The 22,204-nt window shown below is 39.2% G+C and overlaps 1 protein-coding gene across 1 annotated transcript; it reads left to right on the top strand.

Annotated features, from left to right (window-relative positions):
• The first annotated feature begins 17,926 nt into the window (after window positions 1-17,926).
• On the top strand, window positions 17,927-21,687 carry LOC109194737 (uncharacterized). Its single transcript, XM_019345493.2, has 4 exons — window positions 17,927-18,527; window positions 18,917-19,084; window positions 19,624-19,719; window positions 20,283-21,687. The coding sequence occupies exons 1-4, from the start codon at window positions 18,018-18,020 to the stop codon at window positions 20,598-20,600; spliced, it is 1,092 nt and encodes a 363-aa protein (XP_019201038.1). The 5' UTR covers window positions 17,927-18,017; the 3' UTR covers window positions 20,601-21,687.
• The last annotated feature ends 517 nt before the right edge of the window (window positions 21,688-22,204 follow it).

Raw genomic sequence — 22,204 nt, 5'->3', positions numbered from 1 at the left:
AAATCAGAAGGGTCTTTACATGGACTAGTGTATTTGGACACATTGCGTGTCATTGCCCCAATAGTTGATAAGTTGCCAACAAATCTTCAAGACAAGTGGATGTCAGAGGGGACTAAATACAAGCAAAGACATGATGTATATTTCCCTCCATTTTCATTCTTCTGTTACTTCATACAAGATGAAGCAAAAATGAAAATGACATCCGTTTTAAATTCTACTGTATCAGGTCCCAGGCAGCACGGTGGCACGGTGGTTAGCACTGTTGCCGCTCAGCAAGAAGGTCCTGAGTTCAATTCCACCATCAGGCCGGGGTCTTTCTGTGTGGAGTTTGCATGTTCTCCCCGTGTTTGCGTGGGTTCCCTCCGGGTACTCCGGCTTCCTCCCACCGTCCAAAGACATGCAGTTTGAGGGGATAGGTTAATTGGATAATCCAAATTGTCAGTAGGTGTGAATGTGAACGTGAATGGTTGTCTGTCCCTGTGTGTTGGCCCTGCGACAGAGTGGCGACCTGTCCAGGGTGTACCCCGCCTGGGATAGGCTCCAGCAGCCCCCGCGACCCTGGAAAGGATAAGCGGAAGCGAATGGATGGATGGATGGATGGATGTATCAGGTCCAACAACTCATGACACCACTATACAAGATTTGTCAAGTCAAGACCGTCTGTTACTGTCGACAAAACAGTGGTAAACAAAACTTACAAACCAAGCTTGGGCAGCGCGATTGAGTTCACAAACAGTGTCCCATCCATAAGAAACCGCACTCGTTAAAGAAGTGCAGAGGTTTCAGGGAAAAGATGTTAGATGAGTGTAAGGCATACCTCAGAGAACACAACATCTGTTTTAGGTGCTGTGATTCCTCAGCTCACCAAGCCAAAGACTGTAAGGAAGAGATTGCTTGCTTAGAGTATAACAGTAACAAACACGTTGCAGCACTGCATGCAGGTCCAGCTCCATGGACACAAAACACAAAGGCTCGAAACATTGCTCCAGACCAGGACAGGGAGCACAGGGAGGAGCATAGCAGAGAGAGTAGCCCAGACTTAGAGACTAGCTCAGCATGCACTCAAGTTTGTGGGGACTTAGGTGGGGGGCGCTCCTTCTCAAAAATATGTCAAGCCTACATTTATCCAAAGGTGCATCCACACAAAAAGTCAAGGTTTACACTATCATAGATGACCAGAGCAATAGGTCATTAGCGAAGTCAAATCTTTTCGACATCTTTGGCATCCCAATGAGCAACCTAGCACAATACACACTTAAGACATGTACTGGGGTTTCCACCGCAAATGGCCACTTAGCTGAGAACCTCTTTATACAGTCCGTAGATGCCCAGTTCAGCTCTCCACTGCCTTCCTTGGTCGAGTATGACTCTGTTCCAGACAACAAGACTGAAATCCCAATGCAAGAGGTTGCTCTAGCCCATCCACACCTCAAACACCTAGCAGGTCACATGCAGCCCCTAGACCCTGAGGCCGAGATTATGTTGCTGTTAGGACGAGACATGATACATGTGCACAAAGTGCATGAACGAGTGAATGGACCAGTCAGTGCTCCATTTGCTCAGAAACTTGCACTTGGGTGGGTTATTGTAGGGGATGTATGCCTAGGGGGAGCCCATAAGCCAGCCATCATGGGCACATACAGAATGAGCGTTCTAGAGAATCGGCGTCCAAATCTCCTAACACCCTGTCAGAACAGTTTTCATGTCAAAGAGCAGCCACAGTCACACAACAAACCCTGGAACACTCACAGCTCATGTCAAATAGGGAAACACATATTTCAGCAAAGTGAAAAGGATGAAGAGCTGGCCCCTTCCCTTTGATGACCAAGCCTTTCTGCAGATTATGGAAAGAGACTTTTACCAAGACAATGCAAATAGCTGGAAAGCTCCACTTCCTTTCCGTACACTGAGAACCCACCTCCCAGAAACCAAGCACTCAGCTGCTTAGAGTCACTGTGCCGGACATTAAAGAAATGTCCTGAGATGGAGAGACATTTTATATATTTCATGCAGGGGTTGTTTGACAGAGATCTAACCGAACCATTTTTCTTCTTCACAAGAAGAAGAAGAATGCTGGTATCTGCCCTTCTTTGGTGTTTATCACCCAAAGGAACCTGGGAACATCAGGGTGGTGTTTGACTCCAGTGCTAAGTTTCAGGGAGTGTGCTTAAATGATGTGCTGCTCAAAGGTCCAAATATGAACAACAGTCTGGTGGGGGTGCTCATCCGTTTCAGAGAAGAAACGGTGGCTGTCACAGCAGACATACAACAAAAGTTCCACTGCTTTCAGGTGCCAGAAGACCACAGGAACTTCCTCCAGTTCCTGTGGTACCGCAACAATGACCCAAGAGAGCCAATTGTCAAGTACAGAATGAAAGTGAACGTGTTCGGCAACAGCCCTTCACCAGCGGTATTAATTTTCGGTCTGAGAAAGGCGGCACACCTGTCCAACACACAGCACTCTTCTGAAGCCAAGCAGTTTGTCCAAAGACACTTCTATGTTGACAGTGAACTCCAATCCCTCCCCACTGAGTCAGAGGCAATCAAGCTCCTTAAAGACGCACAGGAACTGCTTGCTGCGTCCAACCTGAGACTCCACAAAATAGTCTCAAACAGGCCAAATGTCATGAAGGCATTCCCTACTGTAGACTTAGCAAGCGGGCTCAAGGAGATAGATCTTAACACAGAGTTTCTTCCAGGAGTATGTTGGGACATTGAAGGGGACACTTTCACATTCAGGGTCTCGCAAACTGAAAAGCCTTACACAAAAACAGGTGTTCTCTCCACAATCAACAGCCTTTTTGACCTGCTGGGGTTTGCAGTGCCAGTGAGTATCAAGAGGAGAACATTGTTGCGGGAACTGATCAAAGAGACTTGTAGGTGGGAAGAGACTCTTCCAGAGGGCTTGTTCAAGGAGTGGTCAGAATGGAAGAATGCTCTCAAACATCTCAAGCAAATCCATATCACAAGGCCGTACTGCTCCTTCTCCTTACTTGGTGCGAAGCATACAGAAATCTGTGTCTTCTGTGATGCATCAACCCAGGCAATTGCAGCTGTGGCTTACCTGAAGTTAACGAACAAACATGGTGAGACAGAGTTTGCGTTTGTATTCAGGAAAGCCAAACTTGCCCCCAAGCCTGATCTTACCATTCCCAGGCTTGAGCTGTGTCCATCGGTGTTAGCGGAGAAAGTTGGAGAGCTAATCAGAGATGAAATGGACCTTCAGTTAATGTTGTATTTTACCAGTGTATGTTTGGCACTAACTGCTGTGAGTTGCTTGTGGTAGTTGTAGTAAGCTGTAGTACCAGCAGTGGGGAATATTTTATTTCAAGCCAACAAACCACATTATTTTCTGAAACTTACAGTTAAAAGAACTGAGACAGGGTGATTAAAATGTCAGTCAGTTCTCCCATTCATTGTATCATTACCCTCTGTTAAGACTGGAGATGACACTACTAATTTGAGTTCATTTAATTTAATGTGAGAGTGCACAGATTCATTCTCAACTGGACATAGAGGATGAACAAAGACCATGCGCAGTTTTATTTCAGCTGGGAACTCACCTGAGCTCACAATCAGTCTTTGAGTTAACAGTGTCTGGAATTATTGTTCCGGGCCCGGGAGGAACAGGATGAATACATACTTTTAAATCCAACACGGCTTCAGCTTCATGGCTTCAGGAAAAGCAGTCTTTTTAATTCCAGCCACAGAAGGAGTGAGAAAACAACAGTTTTTGAAAACAACAGCTCCACACTCCTACTAATTCTCTCATTCTCTCTCTGGCTGTGGCTGACCTGCTTGTTGGGTTTGTAGTGTTAACCTCATGTCTTTACTATGATGATTTACTTTGCAAAGTACGAGGCAGCTTTGATGTCTCATTGTGCACAGCTTCTATTCTGAATCTATGTTGTATTTCTATTGACAGATATTATGCAGTATGTCAACCTCTGACATATAAAGCTAAGATAAACAGTTATGTTGTAAATATCATGGTTCTCATGATCTGGGGTGTTTCGGTGTTAATTGGAATCAGCTTTGTAATTGTTGGAGGGAAGCAAGAAAAATGTGCCAGAAAGTGTTTAACTAATGCTGCAGTACGAAACATAATGGGACTTATTTTCTCATTTTACCTCCCAGTGATCATAATGCTGCGTATCTATCTGAAGATTCTCCTTCTTGCACAGAGACAAGTACGCAGCATCCAAACCACAACAAAGTTTGGCACAGCTGATAGTAAGAAGAAGAGGAAGGCCACCAAAACTTTGGCTGTTGTTATGGGCCTTTTCCTCATGTGTTGGTTGCCTTTCTTTCTTTGCACCACTGTTCTTCCCTTCAGCTATGTTTACATTGTACTTCCTCTGACTGAATTTCTTAATTGGATAGCGCTGTTAAATTCAGTGATAAATCCTTTTATCTATGCTTTCTTTTGCTGGTTCAGATCAGCTTTTAGATTAATAATTTCTGGAAAAACATTTCAGGGTGACTATAGGAACTCAAAACTGTTCTGACATGCTTGAGGGTGTTTAAAAATCCCAGTGGATGTAGTCAATTCTAAAAATGTGAAAAAGAAAATATAATATTAACTTTTCTGTCTTTTTAGCTCTATTTTGACCTGCATTTGACTTAAACAGATAATATATACAACAAAATTTTTATGAACACATTTGTTTTTGGTGGTGCATATTTTATACTATATACTGTTTCACCAATTTTTATATTTTACTTGCTTAAATTAATAATTGAAACAGGCATTCTGATTTTTTTTGTTACTTTTTTTGACAAACAAATAACTCCCTACCCTTTTAATTCAATGTACTCTTTGCAGAATAGATTTATTTCTGGCCCAAATTTAAAGTGATATCCTCCAAGTAGACAAAAGCTATGGCTGCATATCCAATTCTTTTAATCTCAGTTAAATAGTTCTATAAAGGGTAACACTCTATAACACGACCTGCAAAAAAAGTACCGTGCACTGAAAAAAAAGGCCATGTTGGATATACTTGATTCAATAGTGGACATTGGTTGCACACAAATGTTTTGCTTTTGGAGAAACTTAAACAAATGAGTTAAATCAACACAACTTCTTCATATTCAATAAACCTGTGCATTTTGTGTTCAGGAAACGCGATTGAAACATGTTTAGATGAAGTAAGTTGAGCTCTTGGAATATTTTAATCCTCCACAATTTTGTCATTTTATTTCAACACTATTCAATAACTTTTACCCCAGTACTACTTGGTCACTTAAATACTACATGTTGTCTTCATATTACATAATGTTCAACAGAGTCTAGAGCAGGGGTAGGCAACCTTTCTGATGGCGAGTGCCATTTAAAATTTCCTCAGAAGTCAGTGTGCCATATGATTGCATTAGCAATAAATTTAATAACGCTCTATATTAACAGTTACACACTATATAGAACCACTTTATAGAATTATATTTGTTTGCAGATGTTGGCAGCTATCAGCGAATAGTTATCAGCTATTTTGAAACAAACAAAAAAAAGACACTTTTTATCCATAACAAGAACTCCATAACAGCAAATACAGAAAATACAAATGCTATTTATGGTCTCCTCACAACAATGATAAGAAAAATAAACTGGGCCAATATGGCATGTTTGTTAATACAGAGACACACATGTTAATGTGATCTCTGGTCTCACACTCAGAGACACAGGTCTCCGAGTGTCCAGCATTCAGACGGCTACCTGAGGACACTCATGTGATAGAAAATCTGCTCACACAGATATGTAGAGCCAAATACTGTCAATAAGGCCTCTGCAATGTTCTGAAGACAGTCAAACTTGTCAGGTAGTGATGTGCAGCAGGTGAAAATGCAAACTCCATGAACACGCACAGCTGTAGATTCCAGCTATTTCGATGTTATATGTATGATTTCTATACATTTTATGTCAGATAAAAACTTTGGTTGTAAGCTTCAGATAATTATTTAATAACACCCAGACATTTTAAACGAGAATAAGAAAATATTTCTTTGTGCCCCCCTTTCCCTGTTAATGCCCTACCTGGCCCCTGGCAACACTTTGCTAGACCCGCCCCTGCACAGTTACCAGCTGTCAGCTACTTAGAAAAGGATCCTGGTGTTATTTGTCTCTCAGAAACAGTTCATAACTTCCCTTCAACTCATTACTGTCACGTAAAAGGTAAACCTGTTTCTCCATCACCTGTTCAGCTCTGATGATTCAGTAAGGACATCTCCTGGTTTCATCTGCATGTTTCCCTCTCACCAGATATACAAACCATCATGACCAGCAGCTTTTACAGCTGTGGCTCCGGCAAACATCAGCTGATACTAGAAAGAAATATTAAATAAATTCTAACAACAGCTGATCAAGCTTAAACATGCTGCTGTTGTTTAGCGCAACATCCGCTGGTTTCCTCTTTCTGGCGCAAAGTGGGCGATAAACAAACAAGAGAGAAAAGCCGATCAGCTGATCATTGATCGTTTCATGATTGAGCAGAGGGAGGGGGAGAATGAGAGAAGAAGAAACAGCTGACAGCGTAACCACAGAATAACTCCAGCTTTGTGTCTTTTTTTCATTCTAGCTGAAGTCCGGGACAAACTGTGTTCCTTTTCACCTCAATACGAAACGCGTAATATTTTCTCTGAATACGAGACGATTCCGTCTTTTTACAGGCAACTCTACTAACTAACCTTATGAATAAAATAAAGTTCACTATGGTATCACTAACATCAAAGCACCCACCCAGCTGTATAGAAGCTCCGTCATGCTAGCTAGCACGCAGTACCAGTTATTGTAACTGACTGTAAAAAGTCAGCACAACGAAAATAAACTCCACCTAAACTTGGTTTATATCTGACCCAGATAGACTGCAGGTCATAACTTCTTACCTGAAGTTCAGTTCACCTGAGACTCGGACCGGCGGCTGCCTCGGGTCGTTCCTCCTACTGCCTCCCCTTTCTCTCATCCACCTGCTGGCCTCCACCACTTGCTAATTTTACTGAATCTGAGGAAGCTTCGCCATAGCCACCACCAAACAACTGAGTTATTTGTACACACCGGCCAGCATCTGGCCAATCCACCACCTTTCATTGTTTATACGGTTACAAAGGAAAAAAAGTCACCCGGCCACCGAGCAAAAGCCCGATGGCCAGTCCAGCATTGGTCGTGCCATCAGTTAACCCTTCGCGTGCCAACTGTGGCACGCGTGCCTAGGGTTGCCGACCCCTGGTCTAGAGTCTGGTTACCATAAAAATTCTCTTCTACAATAATGCAAAACCAAATATTTTTTTATATTTTTACAGTGGTGTGAAAAAGTGTTTGCCCTCTTCCTTATTTCATATTTTTTGTATGTTTGTCACACTTAAATGTTTCAGATCAACAAACTGCTTTCAATATTAGACAAAGATAACACAAATAAATACAAAATGCAGCTTTATAAATGAAGGTGTTTAATACTGAGAGGAAAAACATCAAAACCTACATGGCCCTGTGTGAAAAAGTGATTCCCTCTTAAAGGCCCTTTCACATAGGATGCGACATGTGTTGCGCTGGTCGCTGTGCTCTGCTTGTCATATTTTTGTGGGTGCTCTAAATGTACTACAGGGTGGGCCATTTATATGGATACACCGTAATAAAATGGGAATGGTTGGTAATATTAAAGTCCTGTTTGTGCCATTTTATTACAGTGTATCCATATAAATGGCCCACCCTGTAGATGTGCCTGCTCCTTGCCATTTCAAAACATGTATCTCTCTGACTTTAAATCCCCACAAGAGTTTGTGTTGTATTATGTTCAGATGTTTATTAAAAAAATGTATCGCTCATTCATAAAAACAAAGTGATGCAACTATCCCGACTAGTGAAGAGCATGTCATTTCCACAACACTGATTTCCTCCCATGGTCCCCAGCGCCATTAAAAGAAATTACTTTAAAGGCTCTGGAGGTCCCTAAAGGCTCTGCAGGTAAACTTGTGTCAACAAGTTCACCGAACGCACAGAACGTTTTCTTTCATCATGTGGCTGAACTTTGCACAGCTGTAGGCTTCATTTCTATTGGTCGCCCAAAGGTACTTCAAAGCATGCAGTGGTCAAACCTCAACTGGTTTGAACCTTGATCGCGGCATGCATGAGTGCAAGTGCTGCGCTTGCACTGCAATTTGCTCGGCATTGTGGGAAGCCATTATTGCACGGCGCAAGCAACAGAAATGAATGGGTTTCAGAGCGCAGTGCTGGGCGTGCAGCGTCCTATGTAAAAGGGCCTTAAACCTAATAACTGGTTGGGCCACACTTAGCAGCAACAACTTTAATCAAGCGTTTGGAATGACTGGCAATGAGTCTTTTACAGCAGTGTGGAGAAATTTTGGCCCAGTCATCTTGGCAGAATTGTTGTAATTCAGCCACACTGGAGGGTTTTCCAACATGAATCCCCTTTTATTTATAGGAACAGTGAAGAGTGACAGGAAAGCAGAGGAGTAAAGGGCAGCAGGTCAGATTTGAACCCAGGATGGCTGCTTTCAGCCACGTAGCATGTGGTCGCCTGCTCATCCCAGTAAGCTAAACCGTAATGACGTGTCGGTCGCGAACGAAATGACTCTTAGAGCCGGCTCTCTGAAGTGAACGATGCGAGCCATGGTTTTTTTTCTTCCCTTCTCTCACCCTCTCTCTTGCACTTTTTTTCGCTTCACTCCGCACGTGAGCCTTGTGCTTGTGCTGAGTCGAGGGGGGAGGGGCGGTAGTTACACTCGCAGTAGCACAGGAACTGAGCGGGAGGGAAAGAGAGAGAAAGACAGCCAGGGACAACAACAAGAGACAACATCGTCACATTAGAAAGGTATAGTAATCATCCACAACTATTTTTAGTTGCGGATGATAAAGGATTCAGAAAGTTTATTCATGCAATGAATCCTATGTATGCAATTCCAAGCAGGAAAACGCTCTCCCAAAAAATCATCCCAGGCCTATATGACAGAGAATGTACATTTTCTTTTCATTTTGCATATTAATATATTAATTTATATTTTATTGTGTTGTGGTTTGCAGTGTTTTGTGTTGTTTCGCTTTAAATTTGTTTAAAAGGAAAAAGCTGAAAATTTAAATAGTTAAAAGTTAAATAGTTGTTTTTTGTATTTTATAATTTATTCATTACGTTTTATGTGGAGTGAATAAATAGAAGTATATTTACGGTGGCCCCTAGAGACAACGTACGTTCAAACTCCAAAACACATACAAACTCAAAACACAACGGAAGTGCTCCAGGATGCTAGAGGCAGTGTTGAGCTTTTGTTACCTAGACTGTAAAATGTAATTCTAGCTGTTTGTTATTTCAACATATTATTCTATATCAGTTTGATGATAGATGACTGAAGTTGTTGTTATAACATAGAATTACAAGTTAAAAACATCCCAATTACACCAAAAAAAGCTAACTTGAAAACTCATGTCCAGCTAAATCAGCAACTTATGTGAACTTGACAATGTGGGGAAGTTGAGCACAGCAGGATTCAAAACTGTCCCACGTGACTGCTATCGAGGTGCATCATGGGGAATTGGCGGTTAACGACATGCTCACTTTACTTGGACGTTTTCTAATCGTCTTCTTTGGAATATGCTTTCAAGGTGAGTAACATTGGTTATAACTATAAGGAAAGAGAGCTACAAAAGTTGGAACATGTTTTGAATTCATGGCATGACGTGGGTTTTCTCTTTTACCAAAATGTTTGCTTTAGCTAATGTAACTTTAGCCAACAAGGTCCAGCTTGTGTGTCATGACCAAACTTGACCTAATAAACTGACATATGGCCTTTTTTATGGGTTTAATTTGGCACTGACCAAATCACAAGTATTGTGCCGCTAGCTTTAAGGTTGTACACTCAACCACTGTTGCGATGTTACACTGTAAAATATAACTTGTTGTTTCAACTTAAAAATATCAGGTAAAGGGCTGCCTTAAAATTTTAAGTTAAGTCAAGAAATAGAGTTTGTTCTTGTAACACAACCAAATGTTATGTTGATGAAAAATCACATGTTGTCTAAACTTTCGTCTTAGTTTAGTTGACTGAGATTTGTTAGTCAGTTCAACTCCTTTAATTGTCATTTTTACTTGGGAAAACCCTTTCAGCTAAATTAAAATAATCTATTGTTTAAACTCTTGTCCTAGTTCAGTTGACTTGGGTTTTTTAGTTAATTCAAATACTTTAGTAGTTCTTTTAACTTAGGAATCTATTTTAGCTTAACTAACATAATCTGTTAGCTAAATTGATTTAAGTTTATTAATTAACTGAGCTCCTTAAGGTAGCTGAGTGAACTTGTAAATCAGTTTCATTTTAATTATCAGAGTTGATTGACTGGATGTAAAGAAAAATGTGTATTGAACATCTTAATTTTTTTTTTTATTATTTTTTTTTTTTTTAGCTTTCTAACATCCATTTCAGCAAAACTACCTGTTAGGTTTATCTTAGATCTCAGGTTTAAATATCTACATTCCTTTAAATTAATTTTCTGTTGTTTACAGAAAAAAAATAAAACCCCACAGATTCCATTAAAGTGTATCTGATCATTTCAGGCAGAAAGTTTGTTTTAAGAACATGACAAGACTTACTCATGAGCACCCAACATTCACCATTTACTGTGCCATCTTAGTCATCTGAGAAACAGAAAAATCAGTGACGTAGCTCATCAGGCTCACAATCCATCAAAACTCAGAGGTTGCGCCCTGTGAAACAATAAATTTGAACTTGGTCTTGAGCCCAGTTTGGGTGAAGATTAAATTCTGACCAATACTCTAGGAGCAGTAGTGATTCTTGTGAAGTAACAACATAAAGTCTGCATTAATGTAATGTATCAACGGGACACTTGCTATTTTAGAAAAGTTATTCTTTACATTTGCAAAATTTTTAAACTTCATTGTGCTCAGTCACACCTGTTAGCATAAAACTTGAAATATTAAAATAGTACAAAACCTTTGATAAGTGACAGTAAAGATCAGTTTATAACAACTAAGACATCAAACTCTTGTATTTATCTTTGTTTACAATTGCAAAAATTCCACAGAACCACCATTATATTGTTGGTCACATAAGTTTCTTAAACCATGAACAAATGAGTAATTGTCTAATCTGGAATGTAAAGTGCAGTCATTTAGTGACATACAAAAGTGAGATTATCAAAAAACAAACAGTAAAATAAAAACTGTTCTTAACACTAAGGCAGGGGTCGGCAACCTGCGGCTCCGGAGCCGCAAGCGGCTCTTTAGTCCTTATAGTGCGGCTCCGCGTGGTTTGGGCAAATAAATTAGAAGTATTTAGCTGAAGTGTATTTTATTTATGTTAGTTCTTTTTAACTCGTAGTTCTAAATTAGAAGATTATTGTGATATTGAAATATAAAAATAAAATTATATTCTATTATTTTTTCATCGCTCAAAATAAGTCAGTCACACTCGCAGAAACGCCATGCATTTATCAAGACTTTCAACCCCAGGTAGGCCAATTATGGATCTTCGGATCCACATTATGTCAGCAGGTGTTCTCCACCGTGAACTATGTTAAAGACAAACACCGTTCACGCCTGACAGATGACAGCTTACAGTCCTGCGTAAGCTGACTTCGTATAGCCCCGATTTGCGGACTCTGTGCGCAGAGGTTCAGGAGCAGAAGTCCCATTGTAAACAAATCACGGCAGACCCGATGATGTTTCCATGAGCATGCTTTTGAGCATCTCTTTATTGAGCACTTTTCACACACGGTTGCTGTACGCATACAGCCGGCTGTAGCTTTTCTGCTCACAGCCCGACATACACCACCAACAACACAACAGCACAGATAGCACAGACGTTAAGGCAGCGAGGCGTGATTGCGGGTGTCGCTCAGGTGCGTCCGCCTCCCCTGCAGCGGCGCTGCAAACCACGCCCAGCCGCACGCATTAACCACGTAAAATACATATTTAGGCAGAATTTTGCAAATATCTATTTTTCAGCAGCATAGTGCTTTTTTCCAATTATTTTTTAAGAGTCAGGTCAAGGCTCCAACAGCCCAAAGGCGATATAAGGGTGGGGGCTGACAACAGTTTTTGTTTGCTACATGGATCATTTTAGTTCAGGTTGGTGTCTTTCCTTTTGTTATATTTCTTTAAGAGTTCAAAATGTGTTGATTACATAAATATAATTTAATTTTCTCTGTAGCACTTCATGGATATCATAAGCAGCACACCTTAGTTGTTCACACAAAGTATAAAGATAAAAAACAATATATACAGTGTTATCTTCATTTTAGATGTCAAAAAGTATTTGCGGCTCCCAGTGTTTTCTTTTGCGTGGAAACCAGGTCCAAATGGCTCTTTGGGTGTAAAAGGTTACAGACCCCTGCACTAAGGCAATTGTATGCTGTGAGCATACAATTACAGTTCTGCATGGCTTCCTGCAAGAGTCTGTTTCTTAGACCATGCACTAGTGAGAGGCACTGCCTTCCACCAATGTTCATTAGGACATTCTGAATGACTTCAAAGATGCCCTTAAGTTCCTTTGGATAGTCTATGTTGAGGGCAAAAAGAAGGCCCATCAGCATGGAAATGGCACTTGAGACATCCCTCAGATTAGACAGGATTACTGCCGCCTCAAGGACAACCAACACATCGATGATGTCTTCTTCTTTCACCATCACAATGCCAACTTTCATCCTCTTTGAAAACGTGTCTTCAATACCTGTCGGCTATAAAAGGGTTCAAAGACAAAAAAATAAAATAAAATTACACAATTACAATTACACAATATCCCTTGTGGTTAAGAATTCATGTCTTTCCGAAGAAGAGCCATACTGATGCCTTGGATGATGGTGATTGGCTTTGGGTAACACTTATTAGTTGTTAAAGTTTTTTCAGAATGAGATATGTACCCCCATGTTACAAATCCATTTCTTGCTTTAAACAAAGATCATGTTCATAAATAACTGAGCATGTCTTCAATTGCAGAATTCAAACAAAATTTTCAATTTAAATGGTAAATGACCTGTATTTGTATAGCGCTTTACTAGTCCCCTAAGGACTCCAAAGAGCTTTACACATTCAGTCATTCACACACATGGGTGGATCACTGAATCGTGGCTCAAGAGTTCGTCTTATAATCGGAAGGTTGCCTGTTCAAGCCCCGGCTCCGACAGTTTCAGTCGTTGTGTCCTTGGGCAAGACACTTCACCCGTTATCTACTGGTAGTGGTCAGAGGGCCCGGTGGTGCCAGTGTCCGGCAGCCTCGCCTCTGTCAGTGCGCCCCACGGTGGCTGTGGCTACAATCTAGCTTGCCATTATCAGTGTATGTGAATTTAAATCTACTTATGCTAAATATTGGCTGTGCTCTAAACCAAATCTGGCTGAGAATATATGAAATGTGCAAACTGCAGCTACACTACAGGATCAGATTGTGGCTCCATAGACAATGCTTCTTTAATCAGTAAGAGTTTATTTTTCCCCTTATATTAACAGCATGAAAAAAGAGCATATAGACATGGCTGAACAGGTTGCATAATTGGCACTGAATATCAGCATCCACCTTTACCCAGCTCCCCAATGACTCTGGGCCAGTAACCTTTAATTGCTTACCCAGTCTACACAGTCTCTTTTCCAGGGTCCAGGACATTTCACCAAAGTATTGCCCCCGACAGCTGTAGCAGCCACTGCAGGCCCTTAAATATCCTAATATCTCTGCCATTACAATATACAATGTGAGAAATCAAACGTAAAGCTGAAGTGAACAGTACAGCAGCGAAATGTCAAAGACCCTGGTGAAGACATGAATAAACACAAGACACTAATAATATCAATGCTAGCTTGCCAGTGAGTTTCTCTGAAACCTAGACCAACTCCAGTGTCAAAGATCTTGTAATAATACATTTGGTGAGGAAAAAGTACACATGTTATCATGTGGCATCTATTGTTTCATAGATGCCACATGTTTCATTTAAAATCCACTGTGGTGCTGTCATTATTAAATTTACTAAAAGAAACAATGCTAACCTTCACAGTCTTGAAAGTGTGTGAGGGATCTTCCTTTAGAAAATGAGGTCCTCTGTCCTCTTCCTTTGTGTAGGGCTCTGGTCAAAGAAGTCAAAAAGAAAACAAAAACACTTTTTAAACAGTGTTTATGAAGCATGTAGACAGCTCCAAATTCACAGCTTTTTGATACATAATTCCATCAATATATGATTATCATTGGAGATTTTGAATCAGGCTTATCAGGACATTCAAGTAGAATATGATATCCAACCTACCACCAATATACACAGATTCTGTAAAAGGTACCACACTAAATGTCCAGTTGTGAAATATGATGACAGACTTTACTTATCAGCTTTCTTTCAATGAGTTCATCAGTTGAACTGGATAACCTAAAACTTAAACAAAGGATTAAATTTCGCAGTTGAACACTTACATCATCACCGAAGCATCTTATGAGCCTAGTTAGCCCTCCTATGCTGCTCTTGATTTTGTACAGCTCCACGAACCTCTCCATAATGGTCAAGCACAGCAAAAAGGAACCCTTTCAGGTCAACAGATGTAAGACGGGCAAATTCTGCTTCAACCTGAGCAATAGAAGAAGAGGGGTGGAGAGTACAGGCAGAATAAAAAAAAGATTCTTTGAGACCCAAATTTAAGCAAACCGTCATCTGAGGCCCATTAGAGAAAACACAAACACACAAAAGCAAACAAACAAAAAGATGCACTTTACCTGCCGTTCAGTGAACAAGGAAGTTCAGAGAACAATAAGCTCTGTCTCGAAATCTTTTAAAGTAGAATGATTGTGAAAATGACTTATGTGATTTAAAACTTTAGTAAATGTGCGATTAAAAGAACACGGAGTACAAGGACAAGTAACAATGTCCTTATTCCTCAGATGTTTACCTTGATGAGCAATACTGTTTTAGTCCAACTGCCTCATTAAAGTTACACAACAGGCTTTTTACATTAAAGCCAGCAAGTCCATTACATACTCCCTTTTTAGATCTGAAATACTGTGCACATTCTGTGTATATGTAGTGGACAGCAATTTACCCAAAAGAGTGCAAAGTTTGCAAGTCCACCTCATTTAAATGACAAAGTCAGATGTGATCATCTAGACCTGTGAAAATAAATTAATGACAAACCTGCAGTTATGGATGTTATTACAACCACAAGAACCTAAACAGTCTGCTCCATTGCTTTTGTTAATGAATCATTTGTTGGTAGCACGTCTGAATATTTAGTTTATGCCACCTGCATGCAATCATCAATAGTGCAATATTACTTCTTAAGAAGTACCCTGACACTACAATCTTTATATCATTTGTTCTATAGAGCTATTAAGTTGCAATATAATCTGTGGTGTTTCCAGTATGACAAAATGCACAAATTGTAACTTACCATGTGACTCCACTGACAAAAATAAATCCCCAGCATCAAGTTTGGCTTCACAGACCTAAAATAAGTAAATTAAAAATATATGTTATAATTATATTGTTTTCGCCATTTATTCATGTTTGCTAATTTTCTGACATATAAACAATGTTAGTTTTGTTACAATACAGGGAATGCAGTTTAATTAAAAGGTAAATTATGCAAAAAAAAAAAAAAACCTTCTGCAGTATACCATGCCAAAAATCAGTGTCTCTTATGCCACTTATTTTATCACTACAGCTCTTTTAGTATGGAAACTCACACAATCTAGTCATACTGATCACAAGAGTTCAAAAATAAGTCAAAATAGTGAGCTGTTGTTAAGCATAAAGCATTTCAGGGTAACAAATAACTGCACAATATAATTAAAGCAAAAAATAAGCACACTGGAGGACTATCTGATAAAAACTAATATAATGCTTGTTTGTAGACCATATTTTGTCTCAATCCTCAGCGCACTCTTGCAGCTTAGCATGCAGCAGTTAATAACAACTTAAGTCATTACATAGGGGTAAACAGATGACAACACTGTAATCCCTAACAGTTGTTCTAGCTCATAACTAATAAGCTCATAACACTCAAATGTTGTTTTGTAGTTGAGCAAACTATAAAGTATTGAGCTCTGTTGGCTTTTATGCAACTTTAATTGAATAGGGCTCAATATTTTTTAGCTAATTTGTTTGGAACGCTCAAAAAGTTTAAGAAGCATATATTAGTGACGTTCTGGTGGGTGGAGTCTTGTCGCTCCCTCAGGAAAGCTGAGTCAGCCATCTTGAATTTACCTTGATGCGGGGAAGATTTGGCCAGCCCGTGTGGATTAAGAGTCCCCAACTTCAACCCACCACGACCACCACCTTAATTTTTTTCATCAACTGCCCTAAATTTGGTAAGTCTAATGTGTTTTTGTTTTGTTTAAATTTAATTTCGATAAACAGTCTTTTTTATTTTTTACTGGAAATATATTCGTACTTTGTGCACAGTGAATGCTTGCTATAAATACATTCGAATCCAAGTAACTGTAATTTTAGAAGTTTTCGAATGTGACAAATACGTAATGTTATTTCAAATTACAATGGTGTAACGTTTTGGCGGTTTTCCGTGGGGGACAACATTTCCCATAATGCATTGTATTCTTGCCCGGGAAGTTGACGGTGGCAGTTCTAGCTCCATGCGTTTGAACTTTTTACTAAAACTTTCTACTGTCCGTTTCTACCGGTTGTCGTATTCGCCGGTAATGCACGTGCGTATTGTGAGTATACTTATTTCAATAAGTGTCCGCGTTACACAGTCAGTAGTTTACGCTGTTGAGCTATGTGTGTGTGTGTGCTAGCATGAAACGAACAATCCTAAACAACATGAGTGTGTTATCATGATTAGACACGTTTGTATTTTTTCGTAGTCTCAAATGTGTGGTTGTGAGATAATCTCGAAATCCTTTTAACAGTTTAGAGGGGTATTCCACTAAGCAAGCTCTACAAGTCAAGGCTGGGCAGTGGGTCCATGAATAAACTGCCTCACTCCTGCAGGTGTCTTTCCATACTTCCCATCGTTCAAGTGAGGCAGAAGCATGTGCTGCGTGTGTATGTTGAATGAGACACCGCCCTGAAACTTACTCTACTTGAGCGACCAAAATCAGTGGAGGAGCTGAAAGAAATAATTCAAGAGAGGTTCAAGCCAAGACTGAATGGGGACTTTAGCCTTCACTATGAGGATCCGGACTTTGATAGATAAGATAAGATAAGATAAGATAAGACTTTATTGATCCCACGACGGGGAAATTTTTGCGTCACCTCAGCTCAGGTACAGCTATCAGAAAGAAATACAAAAAAAAAAATACAAATAAGTACAATCAATGAAAAAAGTAAGATAATACACTATATAAAATGGTAGCACACACAGTATAATACACTATATACAATGGTAGCACACACAGTATAATACACTATATACAATGGTAGCACACACAGTATAATACACTATATACAATGGTAGCATACACAGTATGTGATTATGGATATGGTTGGAAATATGGAAGACATAAACTATATCGCTTGATATAGCTATTGTACCACTACTACTATTCCTATTTATAGACATGTACACACTAAATATACATATGTATACATATACATACATATATACCTGCACATGTCCATACACATGGAAGGTCCATTATGCATGAAGTGGTGACCGTGGATGTTCACAGTGTCCAGTGACTTATGACATTGTGATTGAGGAGTTATAGAGTCTAACTGCTGTTGGGATGAATGATCTGCGAAAGCGCTCCTTCCTGCACCGAGGGTGTTTCAGTCTCTGACTAAGTCTCTGATGGTGGTCTTTGTCTCCTTGTAGACATCCAGGAGTTACCAGAGAAGGGCACATTAAGAGTTGTCAGACCTGAAAGCGACACCTTCTCTACTGCATCTTCTGACACAGACATACTCCCACATGTACCTGCGATACAGCGCCAGAAGAGTTGGCCTGATGAATTTGTTGTTCCTAGTTTTTGGTTATGAAATGGATCATATACTAGAAGAAGGAAATCGAGTTTATGAAGAATCAGCAAAATTGCTGAAGTTAAAGAGATCACAGAAGAGTGAAATCCTTAAAAAAATGGCAGAAACAATCTACAGTTTTAAAGCATACGCACATAAAAAGGAAGTGGCAATGGCTGCTCAAGCTTTGATTAGAGCTCATCCATGTCTCAGAATGACAACTGGTGAAGACGGGGCATTGGGATGGAAACGCCACATGGGGTACAAGCTTGCATCTTACCGTAACAATCTAGCCAAAGCTGGGGTTGCAGAAGTAGCCATCAACACAGGGAGGCGGAGCCGAAACAACCCCAACAATGATCACCCCCATCAAAACATAAAGAAAGCTCGAAAAGCTGAGGTCAACTACATCACCAACCTACCGAAGGATCAAACCCCAGCCACTCTGGAAAAAATGAGAGAACAGATCATGCATGAAGTCGAAAAGACTGAGAGAAACTACTTAGTCATAGGCAAGCTCATGGACACAACCTATGCCCTATGTCGCCAAGAAATTGTTGGAGCTGTTGGAGCTCCACGAGTGAGAGACGTCGTAGACAGATGGCCAGCCCTACTTATGGAGTCACAGGTGAAAAATAAAATATAAAATATGTATATATATATATGTGTGTGTATGTGTATATGTATGTCTGTCTGTCTCTTTACTGTTCTCCCAGTTTTTAAAAGTCTAGATTTTCAAACAATTTACCAAAAAGCAAATGACAGATGTAAAATGACAACACATCACTCTGTGACGTATTTTTTTCCCCATTCACAGTAAACAGAGTCTCTAGAAGTTTATTTATTTAAATTTCCTTTAGATAACATTACAAAGAATGACAAATAACTTTCTATTTTGGCCTTGGTTCTGACTAGAATTGCTCTGGTTTTGCTAACCTGAGAACTTTGTAAAATACATTCACAATTCTGTTCCTAATTCATCTGTGTTCATTTCTGTGTATTTTTGTTCATGTACAGGTGGTTGCAGAGTTCCACCGAATCAAGAATGTTAACCTGCGCACTCAATTCTACAAGGAGCTGGACAGACACACGCCTAGACTCATCACTTTGTTCCGAGACAATGCCATCAAGACTGGCAAGATTGCAGAGGAGCTAGCAAAGCTCATGAGAATTTATGACATTCAGGTAAATTTTTCATTTCACATGATTCAGAATTACATTAACAGATGGTTTGTACACAGCTGTAAGAAGCCATAGTGTCAATTGCTTCAACTGTGCCCCGCGATTAAGTGATTATGCCATGGATACAAGGTTGTCATTTTAGGAGAAGGACATCTTGACAAAATGTATCCTTTCAAAAGGTGTTGTGTTAAAAAGATTTATCAGCTTCAATTTAAAGAAGTCCAAATAAGTACTGTTTTTGTAAAAATTGGTTTACATTTGGAAGTTTTTCCTTTGTGAGTTGTTGATGTATTTACAATGGAAACTTATTAATTTAAAATGTGTATTACTAAAAATACGGTTATCCAAAATACTGAATTTACCATCTATGGCTAGGGTAGAGTAGGGTTACCCTTCTAGATTGAAAAGTTTAGCCCGTTACACAAAAAGTTTGGACACCCCTGATCTATAACAATGACAATCAGAACATGGCTATCCAACACTTTGTTTTTACTCTGCATTTGTGTAAATACTATTCTAATAGATATTGTATGTCCATCTAGGAACAGCGTGATGTAAATACAAGACGGGCCCTCGTCCTTCGTGCACTTCCTGTGTACCTGCGTGAAGATGCCTCCACGTTATTCAGGACTTGTGATGTAAGTGTACTGCCCTCAGCATCAACCCCTTTGCCTAGCTGCTCAGTTGAATATATCACTCAGAACTCAAGGAGAACCAGGGTGTATATCAGGAAGGAGGTTCAAAACTGTCCTCATCTGACTTGTTTTCTCCCATATATCAACTATTGTTGAATAAGATTGCAAGAAGATTGTTATGCATAAACCAGAAAACATGCAAATAGTTGAAAGATTATTAAACAAAAACAAATCCACAGATAAAAACTCTCTCCCTTTTAAAATTCAAGTGTTCTATTTTTTTGGAGGTGCCATGTTGTGGTCAGAGAAATGTTTGGTAAATAACAAAAACAAATATCTTGACATATATTTATTATTGAAAACATTTATTTAAACATATGTTTTGAAACCAAACCCAAATTAAGATTATTGTAATGCATCATGATGTATCGCAATATCAAATTAAATCGTTGACATTATAATCCTAAAAGAAACGTGCAACTTATGAAGATTCACACCTCTAATCAATAGCATGATTTGTGTCCTTGAGGGGCTGAACTCATTCTTGTATTATTTGTGTTTTGCAGTCAGCAGATGGTCCAGACCTCACTGTCACTCCTGTGGCTCTGCTGACAGTTGTCACGGATGACACTACTGATTCGGCCCTCTTCAGTCCCGAAAGCATCTGCATTGTCGTTGAGGATGAAATACTTGTGAATGGTCCCACAAATCTGGCTGACTCATTTCTCCTGCTCTTTGGGTACATCTATGCACTAGACCTACAATACCCAAAGAAACTTGAGCTTACATTCACATTTATCCAGAAGGTTGTGATGTGCCTTGAGGACAACAAACCACTGAAAGGGCGTCTACTGACGCTGAAGAATGATTTGTTCAATGAGTGAATCACTCAGAATGGACTACTTGTTGAGCTGAGTATTGAGGAAGCTTTTTTTTTCCTAATCGTTTGCCTCTTCTACTTCAAATTTAAAGTGAATGACTGCTCATTTCGTGGACTATTCATGTTTAACGTTCTGTTGCCTAATACCTTAATGCACTACCTGATGTTTGTTCCCAGTTATGTACAGTTGTATAAACCAGTACAAATCTGGATGCTTCATTTCGCCTGCTTTTTGGGTAACTCTGTGCACTAGACCTACAATACGCAGACTCTCGAGCTTTTATTCACATGTATCCAGAAGGTTGTGATGTGCCTTGAATACAACAAACCACTGTTAGGTTGCTTACTGATGCAGAAGAATTTGTTCAAGTGAATCACTCGGAATAGACAACTCGTTAAGCTGAGTATTGAAGGTTTTTCTTGTTTTGTTTTATTTTATTTATACCATTTTTTTAACCATTTTTTACCATTTGCCTCTTCTACCTCATATTTAAGATGAATGACTGTTCAGTTCATGCTCTATTCATGTTTAATGTTCTGTTGCCTAATACCTTAATGCACTGCCTTGATGTTTGTTACCTATGAAGTACAGCAGTGGAAACCAGTACTGTTTATTTTATGTATTTTTAAAATAAGTGAGCTGCAGCTGTCAAGGTACAGTAAGTGTTAAATGCCTCAATGTTCTAATAGCTGCAATTGCTGGTAATACTGAAAATGTTATTTAATTTTAGAATTGAGATGGAGACCCTGGGAGTCTTTTTCTTTTGTTTTATTTATGAAGCACTTTTTTATGAGTGAGCTCGGTTATCTGTGCCTTTTTAAAAGCACATTGTGTTTAATAAAAAAAGTTGTTAAATTGTTAGTGTTGTTACTTTCATGTTTTCTAACACTTTTAGCTGATTATAATTTACTGGGCAAACAGTTTAGAATTATTCGTAAATGTATTTCCCACAGTATTTTAAAAATATTTATTAGATTTTAAGTGTTATTTCCCATATTATAAGTTAGAAAATATGAAAAAGTTTGAGTTTATTTCCCACATCGTATGAGTTGCAATATGTAAAATATTTTGAGTGTATTTTCCACCTTAATTAAGTTGAAAAATATTGAACATTTTGAGTTTATTACTCCCTAATTATAAGTTGAGGAATATCAACATTCATAAGTTAACATTGAGGTAATTTAAGGCAACTGCAACTGTAATTTTTATTTTAGTTAAACTTAAAACTTTTAAAAACATCACTAAAAAATTGTTGTTCTGTTACACAACAATTTTTGAGTTCTGTGAACTTATTAGGTTTTACAGTGAAGCATCGGAGTCCTGCCAAAAAGTTCTTTTTGAACCCAGTCAGTTATTGGAAATATTGCCAAAATGAACTTCCACCAAAATACAACAGCCTGTGAACTTGAAAGAAATTTACAAGTACAGAGACAATATGAAATAAGCTTTATTAATTAGCTGAGTTAGCTTAAGTCTGTGTTTCTTTGTCTGCGTCTTTGTGAATTGTTTCCTGTTTTGTTGTGAAAGGTTGTGCCTCATGTCAGTGTGTCTAGCTTTGCTCCCAGTGTCGTTAGCCCAAACACTCCCAGCTATGTCTCCCTCCTGTT

Source organism: Oreochromis niloticus, linkage group LG15 (assembly GCF_001858045.2).
Source record: "Oreochromis niloticus isolate F11D_XX linkage group LG15, O_niloticus_UMD_NMBU, whole genome shotgun sequence".
Classification (NCBI taxonomy): domain Eukaryota; kingdom Metazoa; phylum Chordata; class Actinopteri; order Cichliformes; family Cichlidae; genus Oreochromis; species Oreochromis niloticus.
The sequence above is the reverse complement of the archived record's forward strand: the minus strand, read 5'-3'. Positions and strand labels throughout refer to the sequence as shown.